We start from the raw sequence: 17,129 nt of genomic DNA, 5'->3' as shown, positions 1-17,129 counted from the left end.
CAGACAGGCACAGAAATCTCTGCTCAAGTTTCGAGGTAAATTTATGTGCCTCGGGGCGGTAACTTCATTATGCAATGACCTACAATGAAATGGGCGCTGGCGTTGCACAAAATTTATGTGCAAAGTTGAGAGACAGCCTAAGTACGGCCACAGCGAGAGAGAGAGAGAGAGAGAGAGAGCGCCCAGGCAGTGGTTTACCCTCGGCTTTTCCCCAGACATGTTGAAGTTGTCTTTACCCCCGTTTCCCTCTTAACTTTAGAATAGTTTTTTTTGTTTACGACAATGGCTGATAAAATGCCAGGGGAAAGCTATTGAATGAGCTCTCCATGAGCAGTCACAGCAGAAGCGATAAGAAGCGGCTAATCAGCCAGCAATTACTCGGGTCTGGGGAGCAGTTCACAGTTGACTTGCTGCTGAGGAAGTTATGCTGCTTAAAAGTCTCCTATTTGTGGGTCTCCTTGCCCTCGTTTGTGGTGTCCAGCAGGTGCGCTACGACAACTACAAGGTGTACAATGTGAGGATCGATGAAAGGGAGCAATTCAATCTGCTCAATGCACAGGAGAAACTCTTGGGGGTAAGACAAAGCATTTGTTTCATAAAAGACCCCACTGAGACTGTCCCCCATTTAGCTTAGCAGCTGGCGTGAGGCTAGACACTTGGGTGAATCCTCGGACATTATGGTGCCCCCGGAGTACGAGGATTCCTTTGAGAGTCTTCTGCTCAAACACAACTTCAACTACAGCCTCAAGATTGACAATGTGCAGCGTCACATTGATGCCCAGCGGCCGCGGCAGCGTCAGCGCATTGGCCACCACGAGTGGACACAGTTCCACACTCTGGATGAGATTTATGCGTGGCTGGATCTGATCGAGTCACGTTATCCAGACATAGTCACACCCTTCACCATTGGCAACTCGTACGAGGGCAGGCCCATTCGTGGTGTAAAGATCTCCTACCAGCAGGGCAATCCAGCTGTTTTCATTGAATCGAATATTCATGCCCGCGAATGGATAACCTCCGCAACGATCACCTACTTCATCGATGAGCTGCTGGTGCCACGTAATCCTGGTGTCAGGGATATAGCCTACAATGTGGATTGGTACATAATACCCGTCCTGAATGTAGATGGATTTGTGTACTCCCATGAAGTGGTGAGTGTTGGGCTGGCGATTAGATCGCAGACGTGCCGTGCCGTGCCGTGCCGCTTCGTTTACGATGCCTGCCACTTATCTTATCGCTAGCTACTCCAAGTGGCAGTCAATTACGACTAATAATTATTATTCTAATGCTTTCTGTTCACTCTCTCTTTGATCGATTGATCTAATAGGAACGTTTGTGGCGCAAGTCTCGCATGCCCTCCGATCCCACGGGCGAGTGCATTGGCACCGATCTGAATCGCAACTTTGATTTCCTCTGGATGTGTCAGTATCTAACACACACTTTTGTTGACCCACTCTATAGCTGTTCTGTTTATCTCTGTTAGTGACAGGCGCTAGTGATGATCCCTGCACACAGACCTATGCCGGACCCTCTGCCGAATCCGATCCAGAGATCAGCCAACTGACGGCGTACATCGACAACTCCATACCCGAGGGCAGCATCAAGATTTACATTTCCCTGCACTCTTACGGGCAGTATGTGCTCTCCCCTTGGGGTCACACCGATACGGAGTTCCCCGAGCACTATCCCCAGATGATGCATGTGGCCAAGGGCTTTGCGGATGCGCTCTACAGGCGTTATGGCACGGAGTTTACTTACGGCTCTAGTGCCACAACTTTGTGTGGGTTTGCCAAATTCTCTCCCCAGTGGTATTTCCCCATTATATTTGTGTTCCTTCTGCAGATCAAGTCTCTGGATCGGGCAAGGAGTGGGCCTATGCGGTGAAGAACATAACCATACCCTACACAATCGAACTGAGGGATAAGGGGGAACTGGGCTTTGTGCTGCCGCCCGAGGACATAATTCCAGTGGCACGAGAGGTGACAGAGGGTTTTGTGGGCATGATAGCAGCCGCCCGGGAAGTGGATATATTGTAGAAAATAAAAACGAAACCCCCCCCCAGCACCACCAACCATTTGTACAGTGGAAAATGCTCCCCCCGTTTGGCGGCGCCACTGCGTCGAGAGTCGAGCTGCGAGTGTCGAGAGCTTTTGCTCCGCCCCAAAAACGAGAGGCCAGCAAATCAGCAACGAGAGGCATCGTTGTTTTTGGGTGGGTAAATCAAAGAGTCGGGAAAGCGAATGTGCGAGCACGAATCGTTGTTTGATAAGGAAGAGCTAACGGCAGCAGAACGGTTGCATCTATGGCTTTGCTTTCTTTTTTGGCGCCTCGCGCTGTGACTCCTCAAGTGCTGCTGGTTGGGCAGAGAGTCTCCGCCTCTTTTCAACGCGCGCGCAGCATCCTGTTGGACAAGGACAAGGCTGCTAGCAGCAGCCACCGAAGCAGCTCCTACACGTATGCGCGTGCCAGGAGGGGGAGGCCATACACTAACACTAATCGCAGCGAATGGCAAACGACCAGCGTAGAATATTCTTCAGCGTTTTGTACCCACAACATGGCGTCACTCTCTGCTCTATGTACATGTCTGTATATAGGCACCTCCACACACATAGAGAGAGTTGTGTGTTGGTTGTTGTGTTTGTGTACGCTTGCACTTATTTATTTTTTTTTGTCAATTTGTCTAATGAAATTGCGTTTTCCACTTGCGTCGCACAGCAATCCAACATACAGACATAAATGGGGAAAGGGGAGTCAGCAGCAGCACAAATAAAATGCCACGAAAAATCTTGGAAAATTCGAGAAAATATAACGTTGACACTTTCCTATTTTTTTTGAGCGTTGAAGCTCTTTCTTGGACCCGAGTGTGTGTCCTGTGTGTGCCTCTTCACTCACTGTTCTTTCTGCATATAAATTGAAATTTACTAACCTCCGCCGCTTCCTCTCTTGTACTCCCTCTCTCCCTCCAACTCTCTGGTTGTCAGTTGCACCTTTATGACAATTTTCCCGTCACTGCCACTGCCACTGCCACTTCCTTTTTCCTCAGTTTTTTCTGGATATATGTATGTTGCGCATATTGCGGTGATGAATTTTTCTCTTTGAGTTATAGCCCAGAATGGGCTGCAATGGCTGGCAGGTGGGGAGAACTCCCGAAAACTGTAGCCCCAACGGTGGCAATAAAAACTTACTTAGCCAAATTGCAATAAGCCCCGACTTGCCCTGGCGCCACAAAGTGAAAATTTCTAATTTGTATAATACATTTTCTTGCTGCTGTATAAGCAGAAACATGCAGATTGTTTACTGATCATTTCGGAGTTTTAAAAGAGTATTTAAAGAAGATTTCAAAGATCTCTGCATATCAGACATATTTATATTTTCAATTCCCTACTTAAGATTTCTCATCTGAAATACTTCTGAAAACTCACTTAAAATTCTTGTACAAAATTGAAAGTTGCCAGTTTTATCTCGCTGTGATTCATCCATCCATAAAGTCCTCTCCTATCGCAGCGGATATCAATTATAGTCGCATATATCAGCAGCTAGAGCCAGTTTCTAATTTGATAATTCAATTCTGCATGGCAATTCCCCTGACAACCAATCAAGAAATCAAATCAAAATGGATTGATTTTGGTCACATTGGGCCAAGCCCCGAATCGTAGCACAGCATATAGCCAGAGCCAGAGACCGAAAAAAAAGCGCTTTAATTGCTGCCAAGGCAATAAACTTCAACGGCAATTGACGCTTGACACTTTGAACGCTTGAGAACGAACGCTCGAGAGAGATCAGCTAAGGAAGGAGTCCTCCAGTTGGGGGGACAGACAGCTGGTTCGTTGGTTTCGGTATGGTAAGGCATACGAGTACGAGTATGGATTGCATTGGATTGCGCTCTGAAAAGAGTGGCCAGCGAAAGTATGACGACGATGCTTGGATATTCCCAGCGCGCGTCATGAAGCTGCGGCGTCTGCGCCTTTTTTGGACGTTTGGCAATGCTGCTGGCCACAAGACATGAGGATGAGGATGAGGATGAGGATGGTATAGTTATGGGTTGGGATGAGAGTTGGTTGCACTGATCGCATAGTGCACCAATGCGCAATGTGATGCGTGTGCTGGCTGGCTGGCTGGCGCTCAGTTTCAGCATGCATGGTGCTCGTATTCGTACTCGTACGCCTACCAAGAGTTATGACAGGCCACAGAGAGCTGAGCTGAGCTGAGCTGCTGCTGCGATCTGCGATCCTTAAATGGCAAAAACGAAGCATCCGAACCGTTTATGGACTGACGACAAAGACAACGAAGACGACGGCGTGTTGACAATGATGTGGATGATTGGTGTTTTGTGCTGTGCCCGTTTCGTAAGAAAGAAAGAAAGCCAAAGGGTTCCCGTTTTCCCGTGAATTGCCAACAGAGGAAAGAACCCGCTCTGCCTCTACCTCAGGCTCTACCTCTATCCTCTATCCTCTATCCTCTTCAGTCGCATTGCGTTGCGTCGAACCCAGTGGAGTCTCCACTCTGGACGAGTCTCTCATTGCGTCGCCGTTGCCTTATACGTTGCGTCTAGACAGGCTGGAAAAAATCACAGCAGAATCATTCAGGCAATGCCAAGTTTGGCGCTGAGGCCAGGCCTTCCTTCAATGATTGCCCCCATGAATGAATGAATCCAGCCAGCCAGCCAGCCAGCCAGCCAGCCAGCCCGAGAGAGGAGAGACCCAAGTCGAAGTCGAAGAGCAATTAGTATGCGCAGATTGTGATCACTCGGAAGTAATGCTAATTTTTGTTGTCTACCCCGCTAAACCAAATGGAGAGCAAGAAGGGTACGGATGGGGACGCTGTAGATGTCCACCTGTGTGCAGGGTATATGTGCTCTTTGTTCTGTCTTTTGGGGATAGAATGAAGATCGTTGCGCAGATGTTTCCCACTCAAGCGAGGACTGCGTAGGGTAGCTTTGAGTCTATTCTGTAGCATTCCTTCTACTGCAGCTTCCTTCTGGTGTGTATCCTTTCACTTCAGCTAGCCGTTGAGCTAGTTTTTCTAAGGCCCCCAGGCCAGGTCTTGCCCAAAATGGTCTGATGCATTGGCCCAGGAGATGTCATTAACATTAGACAGGGAGGAAGAGCCTCAGAGCTGCAGAGCAGGTGAATGAATGCAGCTGACAGATGGAGACGGTTCCAGGTGGAGTTGGCGAAGAAGGAGGAGGAGAACTCGCATTATGCAGGCAGCTTGTCTGTGCCATTAAGAGCGTTAACAGGAGGACATTAGTATCCTGTAGGTAACACCTGACGCAGTCGTCAGAGACGACACCGTCGACGAGGTCAACTTCAGACAAAGGCATGCAAATAGGATTTACCAGAGGACGGGAGGACGGGCAGCAGACTGGGAGGACCAACTTGGGTCGCCTTGGAAAATAAGAAAACAACTTTTGTGCGCTAAGCAGATGAAAAAGGCATTTGCATATACTACGCCCTGTCCGGAGCGGCACAGGGAGGCGAAATCAAAAGCTTTTTAAAGGATATTTTATATAATTTCACGCTTAAAAGGCGCACAGTCCGAACGCACGACTTGGATCCACGACATGGTCTCTCGCTCTGTTTGCATAGCGGCCTGGGGAAATTGAAAAAAGACGCTGCTCGCGCTCTCCTCCCATCCCCCCCTGGTGGAAGCAGCCGTTGGTTTACCCACGTGCCAAGCGGCTTAAAAAACGAGCCAGGAATCGGGCTGGCAAGGAAAAGAAAGGAAAGTAAAGACAGTCCTCGTCCTGCTGGGTGTAAGTGGGAGACATTTGCATGCGACTTTTAAATCAATTATTGTTAAATATTTATTTCTTGACAGTCCATTTGGGCGAAGGGGAGTATCTGGCAGGGAGTCTTGTCTGTTCTGTTGCTCGTTCCTCCTGTTGGTTGGCCATATTATCCTAACATAAATTACATGATTGATTTCATTCGAAGGGGCAACAGATCGCAACAGAATGGAGCACACTTTGGGCGCTGGCAAAACAATGCCAGAGAAGTAAGCAAACAAAATGCAAATTCTCTTGGGCTGCTTCTTCTATTTTTTGTATTTTGGCTTGATTAAAAAGCTTAGAAATTAGCATATCATTTGTGCAGCTATTTGTTGGTTACATTATAGGTACGAGCACATGTATTGATTGGCTGGCAAATGGATAAAGCAGGCTGTTCCGCTGTAAATAACTTTTACCCAACTATATATTTAGCTGTTGCTTACTTGTGATGTTGCTGTGTCTTTACTTTTTATATATTTTTAATTTTTTTCGGCTGGCATTTCTTATTTTTTACGCTCCAACGAAGAGGAGCTGCAGCCTCATCCTCGTCGTCGGTCGTGTGTTTTGCTCAGTGGTGCGCGTTGACATTGCCATCAAAATGCTTTGACGTGGTTTTTGATTGACAGGAAACTCATACATAATTCATGTCATTAAATCATGTTACATTTTTTTTCTATCTCTCTTCTCTTCGCTCATCTCGGGCTCCTCTTCTTTCATTCTTTCTTTCTGTCGTGCAGCAGTTGCCAACATCTTCAGGTCCAGGCTCCCCAATGAAACAAGTTTCTCCAAGTGGAGAGTGACGGACATTTGGGCAGTAGCGCTCCATGGTCCCCTTCCCCTTCCCCTTCCTGCGCTCCTGTGCACTTCTCTAGCAATTAAATGTCAAAAACTGTTTCTCTTCGCGCCTTCTCCTTTCAATGTAACTCAATTCCGCACTCAGATTTCTTTTCCCTCTGCCATATTCTTTTTTTAATATTTTCCCGCTGTGGAAAACTTGAAGAAAATAAGTTTTCAATGAATATAATTATGCAAAGCAGCCGGTCCGGTCCGGTCCGGTCCGGCACTCGCACTCCACTTGGCTGGACTGGACCTTAAGAGGCTCTCGCTCTGGTTCTGGCTCTGCTCTCGGCAAAAGGACATTAAAATTATATGAAAGCTGCTTGGCGCAATTTAAATATTTCCACGCCTGCTTCTCCTTCATTTCCACGCTGTCATAATATTTTATTATTGCTTGTTTTAATTCCTTGTTTCATGATTTCACAATCTCTGCCGCAGCATTTTGTTGCCTTTGGTCTTCCTTTTATTTTTCTTTGCCTTCCGTTCTGTCGTCTTTTTTTCTGTCAATTGTCCTTCAGCGAAAAGTTTTTAATTTTTATCAAAAGATTTCGCTGGCTGCTGTTTTTAATGAAATTTTGTCCGCTGTCCTGTAAAGGATTGCTGCTGCTACTGGTCGTCCGTCACAATTTGCATAATTTTTTATCAGCCATTTTTAATTTGCGATTTCGCGCAGTCGAGCGTGTCCTTAAGCAACTTTTCAACTCAAAGTTTGCTGCTGTGTGGGAGCCTCTTTTCAATGAAAGTAATTTATGATCTCTTTGGGGTCTTTAAATGATATATTATCGAGCGGTTTCGAGCAGAATCATACTAGTTCAAAGACTGGAAAATATTCCTAATATCTACAAAATTCCATGAAGAAATCTCCAAGTTTTGTATCTGATTTTCTAGTAATTTTAATGACAGTTTAATGGCCTGCAAGTCAGACTATAATTATTTGACTGGTCATCGCTTTCATTAGTTATAATTAAATGTACCAAAGATTAGTCGCTCTCATCAGTGAGTGACTCATTCCACTCCCATGCTCATGTGAGGATCTTAGTGTCTGGGAATCTGGCAAATCATTTTAATTGCTTTGCCGCTCTCGAGCCGAGCCCTGCCTGCAACACCCGAAAATCCAGGCCTTAGTCTTTGTTGTTGTCGATTGTGTGCGGCGATAATAATTACACGTCACGCTGCCACGCAATCAAAACATTATTTGTGCAAAATCACGGAACTGAACTGAAGCGGAAGTGATGAAGGACTTATTGGCTGCACGCGTCCGTCGGCGTTCGCATCGTTGTCCTCCGCAAAAGGGAAAAAATAAAAGTTTAAAAAATATTTTGTAGCACCATCCTGATCCCGATGCCGCACCCCATTTCCATTGCACCCAAGACTCATTGCTGTAGTCCTTTCGGTCCTTCCGTCCCGTGTTAAATTCAACGCAACGCGTGCGGTCACGTGGCCTGGGGGACACGCCCACTTTCATGATAGTCACAATCGGCAGCCGAGATTCAAACAAAACGTTGCCGCCGCATCAAACGTCATTCATGGCTGATGGACTCCTTTGGACTCCAGCGCCAATCAGGAGAAGGAGATGGAGCGACATCAGTCAGTTAGCAGGAAGGAGCAACGGAAAATCGTTGAAAATTATGTAAATTGTTTTTTGGGTGGCGCAAACGAAAGGAGTGCGAAAATTTGCCTAAATGCTTTACACAGGCCTTGCTCCCCCCCCCCCGCTCCAGCAGCAGCAGTGACAATGGGGAACAGGTTAATCGGAACCCCCGGAAGCTGCCCCAAATTGTTGCAGCAGGCGATGAAAAAAAGCTGCCAAACAATGTGACAGAAACATATGTTGCCATCATCAACAGTTGAACGAGGGGACACAATCCTTTTGGCAGAAGCCTCATCATATTTGGCAATGGGGAGCACAGATTGGGGGAGCATTTGAGTGGGTGAGAGCCGTCAGCGATTTAGGGATAGCCTCCGCAGGCCTGCCCCAGCCCTACAGCTTCCGTTTAGACTTCCATTCCCACTCCAACCCAGCTTGTGGCAGAATCCAACACAGATCAATGGGAAGATATCGCATTTCGCATTTGTTGTATATTGCTTCCTGTCCACTATTTGCCATATACATTTCATATTTTTCCCACCATTTCACGGCACACCCAGCCACCCCCTGACCAGCCCTGCCCTGCCCTTTGTGCCCAGCCCCCTTTGGACACACGACACACGTTCGTGGCAATAAAAGCGCAAACGTTTCAATTCCGTTGCGGCTGACAAATGCACGGAAAAAATGCGAATGTTTCTGCCCCAAAAATATATAAATTATAATGATAAAAAGACAAACGGGCACAAAAGTTTATCTAGATGGCTGTCGAGTGTTTTGATTTGTAACGTTTCTCACTTCATTATTATGCGATAAATAATGGCATCTACATGTCGCTCGTCTAGCCTCTGGTAATATAATTCCAAGGGGCGAAACGGCAGAGGGTTGTTCCTGCTGGATGGGACGTCCTGTTACTGGGCAGCGGAAGTAGAGCGGAGCTGAATGGTCAGCAGTCCGCAGTCAGCATTCGCGTCTGTGGAAATTAATGAGGCCTAACATGACGGATAGAGTTTTTTGTATCTCTCTGCCATGTGTGACCCCCCCTAGTATCATCAGCATCACCTTTGACCTTAGCCAAAGCTTTGGCAGCAGCTTTAGCGCAAGTGTTGCCAACCATTGGGGAAAAGTTTAAGCGAAAGCACAAAGCTCTTCATTGATGTTCGTGTCCAGGGTGGAGGTTAACCTTGGCTAAATTTTGTTCTTCATTCAGTATCATTCACATTCATTCAACACCCCCTGAAAGCATGCTGCAAGCTCAAACGCATAATGAACCCTTGTGCAAAAGCTTCGCCCAAAAACCCACCCCTGCCTTATAGCGCAGAGCACAAGAGCACAAAACTCTCTCTTGTGTGTGTTGGTATGTGCCGTCAAGCTGCTCTCTCGCTCTCTCGCTCTCTCTGTGTGGCTCTGTGTCTCTCTGTCTGTCTTGTGTTCTGTGTGTGACACAAAGAGGAGTGTCAGGCAGCATAAATTTCAGCATACAAAATTCCACACACAGGCAGCGCGTCAAGAAACTTTTCGGCAACTTTTCCGCAGGAAAATCGAGTGTAAATACGCTGAAATAAAAGCAAACGGATGAAAAATTCAAAGTTCCTAGCTCCTAGAACTAAGAAAAAATTGCTGTAAATTAATTTGTTAGCGGTAAATGCTGCAAGTCTCAAAACGGGCGGAGATTGGAGTGGAGGTGCCTCCATCGACGTCGCCGTCTCAGTGCGTGTGTGTTTGTGTGTGTGTTTGTGTGTTTATACGGGGGCCAAATGGGTCCAAGTGGCCGATGGGATAAATCAAACAAGTTTCTACGTGTATAAAAAGGCGGCCCCCAGCGAGGGCCGCAGTGCGAATGGAAATCTTTAAGATTAATAAATAAAACATGAATTATGTTTGCGCTGGCAGCACGAAATAAAAAACCATCAAAAAGGAATGAAAATGCCGAGCAACAAAAGCGTACGAACCCGAGCGGATATATTTTGATTTTTTTTTATAAATAGAAAAATCAATTTCGCACGCAGCAGCGGCAGTAGCAGCAGCAGCAGCAGCAGCACAAGAGGCAGCGCCACAGCTACAGTAAGCAGCAAAAAGAGAGAGCACTCTTGTGCTCCCGCGTGCTCTCTCTTTTTGTTTGTGTGTTTGGCTTGGCGCAAGTGTGGAGCCTGTGTGTGCGTCCATGGTATATGCGCTGGCGGGTAGGGTGGAAAGATCACTCTTGCGCGGGCCACAGATCTCGCCATGAACGCAAACAAATAAGAGCGAATTCTAAACCACACCTCGCGCAAAATACACCTTGGACTTGTCTGTGGGTGTCTATTATTATAAGTCCAGTGCGAGAGTACCGTGCCCAGTGGCTGCTGCTGCTGCCACTGCCACTGACACTGCCTCTGCCCTGTGCCGCTGTGTGCCATCGAGAGAAAAATAATTGAATCTACTCGTAATTCAAGTGTTTTTGTTGCTCCATTTGTTGTGCTTAATATTGTTATTATTTGTTTAAACTAACGCCAAAAACACACACAATACTACGCAGAAGGTCTAAACGCGCGCGCGGACCAGCCTCCTCTTTTTGCCTAGTTCCGGGACTTAGCCTCTAAAGCGGACACGCATACCCTGTAGGTGGCCAACCCCTTTTTGATATCCTGTTTACGACAAATTACAGCAAAAGAGCAGCAGAGACAAGGAACAAGTGGTTGACAGACAGAAGTGCCATTCTATAGAGAGGGGAACGCAGGTTCCAAGTTAATTTCCGTTGCTATTTCCCCCCACCACCCAACACCTCCTCCAACGACAAAAAAAAGAAGGAAAATTATTTCTATTTAGTTTGAACTGGATAGAGGTGGTGGACAAGAGAGAGGTGGTTTGGTGGGTGGGTGGTTGGGTGGCCCAAATGGGTGGCTGGGTGTTCCACTAAGAATTCTAGCTGTTGTTTTTGTTGTTGCTCTAGTGGAATCTTTTGAAATTGACAACAGCAGCGGCAAGAATTCTCAACAACAAATCAAATAAATTAAATTTACACACATAGTTAAATTAGTGAAAATTGAATAAAACAGAAGAATAGACGAAGACGGAGACGAGACGAAAAGAGAAGCGCCACTGAAACGTTTGATAGAAAACGTAAATAAAAGAGTCTCAGTGCGTGAAGGAGAGCACACCGCTGGCAAAACGTGCGAGCAAGTGAGGAGACAGACAGACAGTCACAGAACGTGCGGATAACCCAGAGAAGAGGCAAAAGCTAGAGAGAAGACAACAACAGCTCCGGAGAACAGCCTGTGTGTGGGAGGAAGTGAGCAGACAGGCCGCCCCCACTGGTAGAGCTCAAGAGGAGCATAAAATCGCAAGCAGAGAAGACATCATCATCGCCAGGGAGAGAGAGAGAGAGATTCCGAGAGACAACCACCCGCTGGCTCCACAGACGAGACCCCACGAGACACGGCACAGCGTGGCGAACGTGTCGAGCAACAAATTAATAATAAAATAAAGAAAAAACACACACACAAATTGAAGACAACAACAAGAAGTAGGAGGAAGAGCAGCATCCGAAGCAGAGATAGAAGCAGCAGCAGCAGCAGCAGCGGGAGCGGAAGCAGCAGCAGCAGCAGCAACGTTGCCAGAGGAACACACGGAAGATGGGCTGCGGGCAGAGCAAGATACACTTATATCCCAGGAAGTCGAAGAGTAAAGCAAATGGCAAGAAAGGAGGACATGGTGAGTGTTGGCTTTAAAGCGTGTGGGAGGGAAGTAGGGATGGATGGATGGGCGAGTGAGGTGTCGAGGTCGATCGGGAGGCAACCAGAGGAGTTACCTTCCAATAACAAAAGCTTCAATCGCGTGTGTGTTTGTATGCGCTGTATGTGCTTGTATCTCTGTGAGCCACCTGTTTCCACACAATGAGGACATCATTGATTAATATGTCACTAGCAGCAGAGCAGAGCAGAGAGTGGTTACAGCAGAGGGAGAGCCGAGAGGTCCCTGCATTCAGCCAAGTAATAAAGGCCTACATTTTAAAAACCCCCATTTAAAAAGGCAAAAAAAAACAACACCCATTGTCTATATATAAAATATACATATACTAAATACACACACGCCACATGCATTGTGTGTGTGTGTGTTGTGTGTGTGTGCGTTTGCTCTTAAGTTTATAAAACTGTAAAAATCTAACCTACATGGGGTAAAAAGTTTTGACTATGCCCTACTTGCCAGCACGCTCAGCGGTGTTCACCTTCCTTCCCTATCAGCAGTTCCTCTACCTCTTCCACCTCCACTCTATTCTCTTTCTCGCTTCTCCTTTGTGTTTTCTCTCTGTGTATGTGTGTGTGTGTGTGTGTGTGTTTGTGTATAATTAACTGCTAAAAAGGCAACTTGTTGTTGCAATGCGCGGCTACGTGTATGTGCGGGTGTGGTCTGCTGCCCCCAAGGGTCCTCTGCTCTGCCGCTCTCTCTCTCTCTCTCTCTCTCTCTGTCATTCTGTCACTGTTCGTGTGTGTTTGTGTGTGTGTGGAAAAGGGTTCAAGCCAAAACTGTGTAGCATACACAAAGGCGCCATTGTGGCATCAACGACCCAAATTTCACGTTTTGCCTAGGCTAGGCTACGCTTTCGCTTCCATCCTTATCCCAGATTAATTATTCATAATAACCTTCGTTCCGTGGCTTTGGTTTTCCTTCCGTCTCCTCTTATGGATTTGCATTAAAATGCATAACTCTTTTTAATTATATTTGTGGGCCGGGCCGTCCAACTTCAAAGACGAAAGACGAACCAGAGACAGATCTTGACCGAAGGTTATGAAAGATGAATGGCACTTTCTTGAATGTTCCTGGGAGTGCGCCAAGTTCCAAGTGCTCCACAGTCAATGTGTGTCACTGGGAGTAGCTCTCCCTTCAACCCCAAAGCGAAGCAGCAGTTGCACATTCGCTTTATTGCTAAACTTTTGCCACTTTGTGGCACTCTCGAAATTGCCAACTCATCTTCTATAATGTTTTCTACTTGCTTCTTGGTCTGCCCCCTTCAACAGCCGATTCAGATGCCGAAACGGATGAGGATGAAGGCCACATCGAGGATGCCGAGAAGGCACAGCAACGCGACCGCGAGAAGCATGACGAGAGCGAGGAGCTAAGCAATAAGGATAGTCAGGACTCGGACGAGGATGTAGCCGTCTCACTGCTGCGCGCCAAGAATCTATCGTTGCTGCAAAGCCAGTAAGTTAATCTCCCAGAATCTTGTCTCCCACTAATTGTGTTTTTCGCCCTTTTCCAGAGAAATATCCTCAAGCCAACAGAACTTTTTCCGCATGCTGGACAGAAAGATCGATGAGGTGAGACCCAAAGAAGTTAATTCTTTTGATGAAACACTCGGTTAACATATGAGTTTTTCCAGGGTCCCGATTACGACTCGGCCAGCGAGACGGAAGTGGCCTTGGAGGAGGCACGTCTGAATGCCCTGCGCCAGCATTGGGAGTCCGCCAGCCTCACCGCTTCCATTTGCTCCTCCGCCAGCCGCTCGTTGCAGACCACGCCCATTCGACAAGTGCAGGTGCCGCTGAAGCAGCCACCGCGAAGCGCAGGGCTTCTACTCCAGCCCTCAGCGGCGTGTGGCACGATGGCCGCGACGGAGTATCTACCTCAGCATGTTTTGGCGGGGCGACAACAGCAGCAGCAGCAGCTGCAGCAACAGCAACAGCAACAGGCAGCCGTTCTCTATCAGCAACAACAACAGCAGCAGCAGCAACAACAACAGCAGCAGCAGCTCATCCTCATGCCCCAGATGGATGCCAACATTATCCATACGTCCACTGCGGCAGCCGCAGCTCAGCTTGCCCAGCTCCAGCAGCAGCAACAGCAGCAGATCCAGCAGCAGCAGCTCCAGCAACAACAGCAGCAGCAGATCCATCAGCAGCAACTGCAACAGCAGCAGCAAATGTACCAGCAACAGCAGCAGCAGTATATGCTGTCCCTTCCCGCCGGATCCATGCCGCAGAGCGTCAGTCCCAAGCGACTGATGTATGGAGCGGCGCCCTCGCCGCCAATCAGCTCCTGCCCCGTATCCGCAGCTCCTCCTTCCGTACAGTATATCACAACCGGCTCCCAGCTCATGCAACAGCCGGGTGCAACGGGTTTCCTTAATGGCGCCGGCGCCAGCGGGTTAGGAGTGGGACGAGCGCCCTTGCAGCTGGCCTACTATGGCGCACCGAGCACCAAACCACAGGGAGCGGCGTCTTCGGCTCCCCTGAATGCCCCCGAAACATACGAAACTCAAACCGCTCCACACAGCCAAAGTCAGCAACAGCAGCCGCAGCAGCCACCGCCACCGCCGCCGGGTGGCTACTATGGCGAGCTCATGCACGGAGTGCAGGTAACCAATCGAATTCCCCAAATACCAATAGATCCTAATTGATTATTTTTGTGTGTCTTTGCAGCAGGCAGCACCCGCGGCGGAATACAAGTTTCCGGCGGCCATTAGCGTACAGAGATTGGCGCCGCAAGTGCAGCGGCAGCTGCGCGAGACGCAGGAACTCATAAAAGACTCGTGCCCGCAGCTGTATGCAGCGGGCTATGGCAGCCCAGGACCACCGATACGCAATCCCAGCAGAAATCCAACTAGAACTAGACCCACCCTGGAGACCCAGTTCTCGCAGGAACTATCGTGATATCTATATATGTAACAAACAGCAAGCAAACGCAAATGCAACCGTAGCAAAGGATAATGCCACACTCTGAACAGAGGAGAACAGAATCAGTGTTAGATAAACCGCAGCCAAAGAACAGAAAGAACTAATTAACCAAAACTATAAAATACTAAATGACAAAAAAACAAAAAATGCGAAAAGCAAAAAAAAAAATCGAAGAAAATCAATTAAGAAATTGTAAAACTGCACTCGATGTTTCAGAACCCCCTTCTCCCCCAACTGGGTAGATTGTGCCCCCTCCTTATACGACAAACCTAAACGCGTATTAATTACTAAAATCACAGTTGCCACAATTAGTCCCCCGAGCCACCAAACTGGCTGGTCCTCTTTTTGACCGGCGGCCCACTTTTCCACCAAAATGGTCACTTTTTTGCTTCTATTCATAGTTTTTAATTCGATATTATGATATAAAGATTTTGTACAATGACAAAAGCTATTATTAAACCTTCGTTTTGTAGATATTAATTCGGTCAATCGATCCGATCCGATCCCAAACGATCCAGTTTATGTTTTTCCGATCACGAGAAGGTGGGATGGGTTTAGGTTTATATGTGCTGTACAGCAAGTTGATGTCCGTCCTGGATGTCCTTTTGTCCCAATGAGTTAGCTGGACTCTGCCGATTACAAAAAGGCATGCCAAGCCCCGATCGGACATTGTAGAGCTAAGAAAAAGAAAAAAAGACAGAATTTAAACAGAATAGCGGGAAAATATGGCCAGATCGTCGAAGTACCCACTTACTATACCAGGGTGGGAAGGATACCCGATTAAAAATTCATTGCACGTCCAGAACGGACAGAAAATTCCAAAATTATCAGCAAAATGCCGCTTTTGCGACTTTCAAAAAATTCCGCATGCATTTTCTTAGGCTTTGCATACTTTTGGGGCTTCGTTGCACATCCAGATCGGACAGAAAATATCATGCTGCATTCTTTTAGTTGCTTTCGCATGCTAACTCTTAGCATACTTTTGGGGCGGGAGTCAGAAATCGATAATGTACTTCGAGACTTGGCCGTCGATCCAAGGGGCGCCACTGTGCAAATCTACAACAACCACGTTTGTTGTACAACAAATATTTTTTTGTTGTACAAAAATAGCAAAAACAACTTTTGTTGTACAACATTTATTTTTTTGTTGTGCAACAATAGCAAAAACAACCTTTGTTGTACAACAATTATTTGTTTGTTGTACAACAATAGCAAAAACAACTTTTGTTGTACAACAAATTACAACAACAATAAAAATGGACAACAACAAGAGGAAAGTTTTGTTTTGTTGTTTTATCCTTTATTTGTTGGCCGATCGGGACGTGCGACGGCTTCCTGTGATCGGAAAAATGTCCTTGATTTGGCAGTGTCCTTTCGGAGGATCAAGGACGAATGACATTTTGTCCAGTCATAAATATGTTTTTATTTTCGTAACTTGAGGGCCGACCGGGGCGAGACATGACTTCCTTGGATCGGAAAAATATCCTTGATCCTTGGGTAAGGACTTCTAGGCTCCCATCCTTATATATTAAGTTTCTCGGCCATTTGTGGGCCGATCTGGGCTTGCTATGGCTCCCTGTAAGGCTAAAATAGTCCTTGATTTTTTAGAGTCCTTATCAAGGGTCAAGGATATTTTCCCAAAAACAGAAATAATTAATTTTCTCCGCTATTTGAATCTTGATCTGGTCGTGCTAAGGCTTCCTGTGATCGGAAAAATGTCCTTCAGTTGATGGAGTCCTTTTCAAGGACTGAAATCCTTCCAAAGTAAAAAATATATTTAATTTTCTCTTCTTTGTGTGGTCCGATATGGGCGCTCCATGACTTGATGTGATCAGGGAAGCGTCCTTGCTTTAAAGCAGTCCTTATTGAGGATCAACTCTTTTCACCTTAAAAATATAGCATTATATCAACTAATAGTGCACCGATCTAGGCGTGCTATGGCTTCCTGTGATCGGGAAAAAATTCTTGATATAAAGGAGTCCTTTTCAAGTCCAAACGTCTTTCAAGTGGCAACTGTGAAAACAACTACTAAACTTATGCGGAGCAACAAATACAACCAGCATTACAACTAGAAAAAAAATAATAATCACGAGGCAGCCAAAGGATTACGAGCGGAGAGGGTAGGAGAAAGCGCAAGGAGTTAATAGATTTAGGAATCGAGTATATAGCGTCACAAGGCGATATACAATATACGCAAATGCCACAAAGAAAGGGAGTGGAGAAGAGGGAAGTGCCCCCGATATAAAAGCAAACACAAATCATACAGAGTACGAGTAAATAATGA

At 46.7% G+C, this 17,129-nt stretch overlaps 2 protein-coding genes across 5 annotated transcripts; both read left to right on the top strand.

Annotated features, from left to right (window-relative positions):
- The first annotated feature begins 402 nt into the window (after nt 1–402).
- Nucleotides 403–2,064, top strand: LOC117589239 (zinc carboxypeptidase). The gene is made up of 5 exons (XM_034281003.1): nt 403–574; nt 630–1,151; nt 1,328–1,421; nt 1,484–1,780; nt 1,843–2,064. Exons 1-5 carry the CDS (start codon nt 425–427, stop codon nt 2,034–2,036), a joined length of 1,257 nt encoding a protein of 418 aa, XP_034136894.1. The 5' UTR covers nt 403–424; the 3' UTR covers nt 2,037–2,064.
- Nucleotides 2,065–9,642: 7,578 nt separating this feature from the next.
- On the top strand, nt 9,643–15,325 carry LOC117589229 (bromodomain-containing protein DDB_G0280777). 4 transcript variants are annotated; one of them, XM_034280986.1, is made up of 6 exons: nt 9,643–9,739; nt 11,231–11,885; nt 13,190–13,373; nt 13,432–13,489; nt 13,552–14,526; nt 14,591–15,325. In XM_034280986.1, exons 2-6 carry the CDS (start codon nt 11,807–11,809, stop codon nt 14,819–14,821), a joined length of 1,527 nt encoding a protein of 508 aa, XP_034136877.1. In that variant the 5' UTR covers nt 9,643–9,739; nt 11,231–11,806; the 3' UTR covers nt 14,822–15,325. The 4 variants fall into 4 exon arrangements, with proteins under 4 accessions (XP_034136877.1, XP_034136876.1, XP_034136873.1 ...); XM_034280985.1 differs by having other exon boundaries at nt 9,648–9,833; XM_034280982.1 differs by having other exon boundaries at nt 9,648–9,833; nt 11,203–11,885.
- Nucleotides 15,326–17,129: the final 1,804 nt, after the last annotated feature.

The sequence above is a fragment of the Drosophila guanche genome, unplaced genomic scaffold (assembly GCF_900245975.1).
Source record: "Drosophila guanche unplaced genomic scaffold, DGUA_6, whole genome shotgun sequence".
Classification (NCBI taxonomy): Eukaryota; Metazoa; Arthropoda; class Insecta; order Diptera; family Drosophilidae; genus Drosophila; species Drosophila guanche.
Note: the sequence above shows the minus strand (reverse complement) of the source record. Positions and strands in the feature narration are given on the sequence as shown.

Excerpts from the sequence above, each read along its gene's own strand:
- LOC117589239 (XM_034281003.1), top strand. The coding sequence starts at position 425 with ATGCTGCTTAAAAGTCTCCTATTTGTGGGTCTCCTTGCCCTCGTTTGT. Across the intron at positions 1,152-1,327 it reads TTGTGTACTCCCATGAAGTG|GAACGTTTGTGGCGCAAGTC; the intron begins GTGAGTGTTGGG and ends TTGATCTAATAG. Across the intron at positions 1,422-1,483 it reads CTTTGATTTCCTCTGGATGT|TGACAGGCGCTAGTGATGAT; the intron begins GTCAGTATCTAA and ends TATCTCTGTTAG.
- LOC117589229 (XM_034280986.1), top strand. The coding sequence starts at position 11,807 with ATGGGCTGCGGGCAGAGCAAGATACACTTATATCCCAGGAAGTCGAAG. Across the intron at positions 13,490-13,551 it reads TGGACAGAAAGATCGATGAG|GGTCCCGATTACGACTCGGC; the intron begins GTGAGACCCAAA and ends GAGTTTTTCCAG. Across the intron at positions 14,527-14,590 it reads AGCTCATGCACGGAGTGCAG|CAGGCAGCACCCGCGGCGGA; the intron begins GTAACCAATCGA and ends GTGTCTTTGCAG.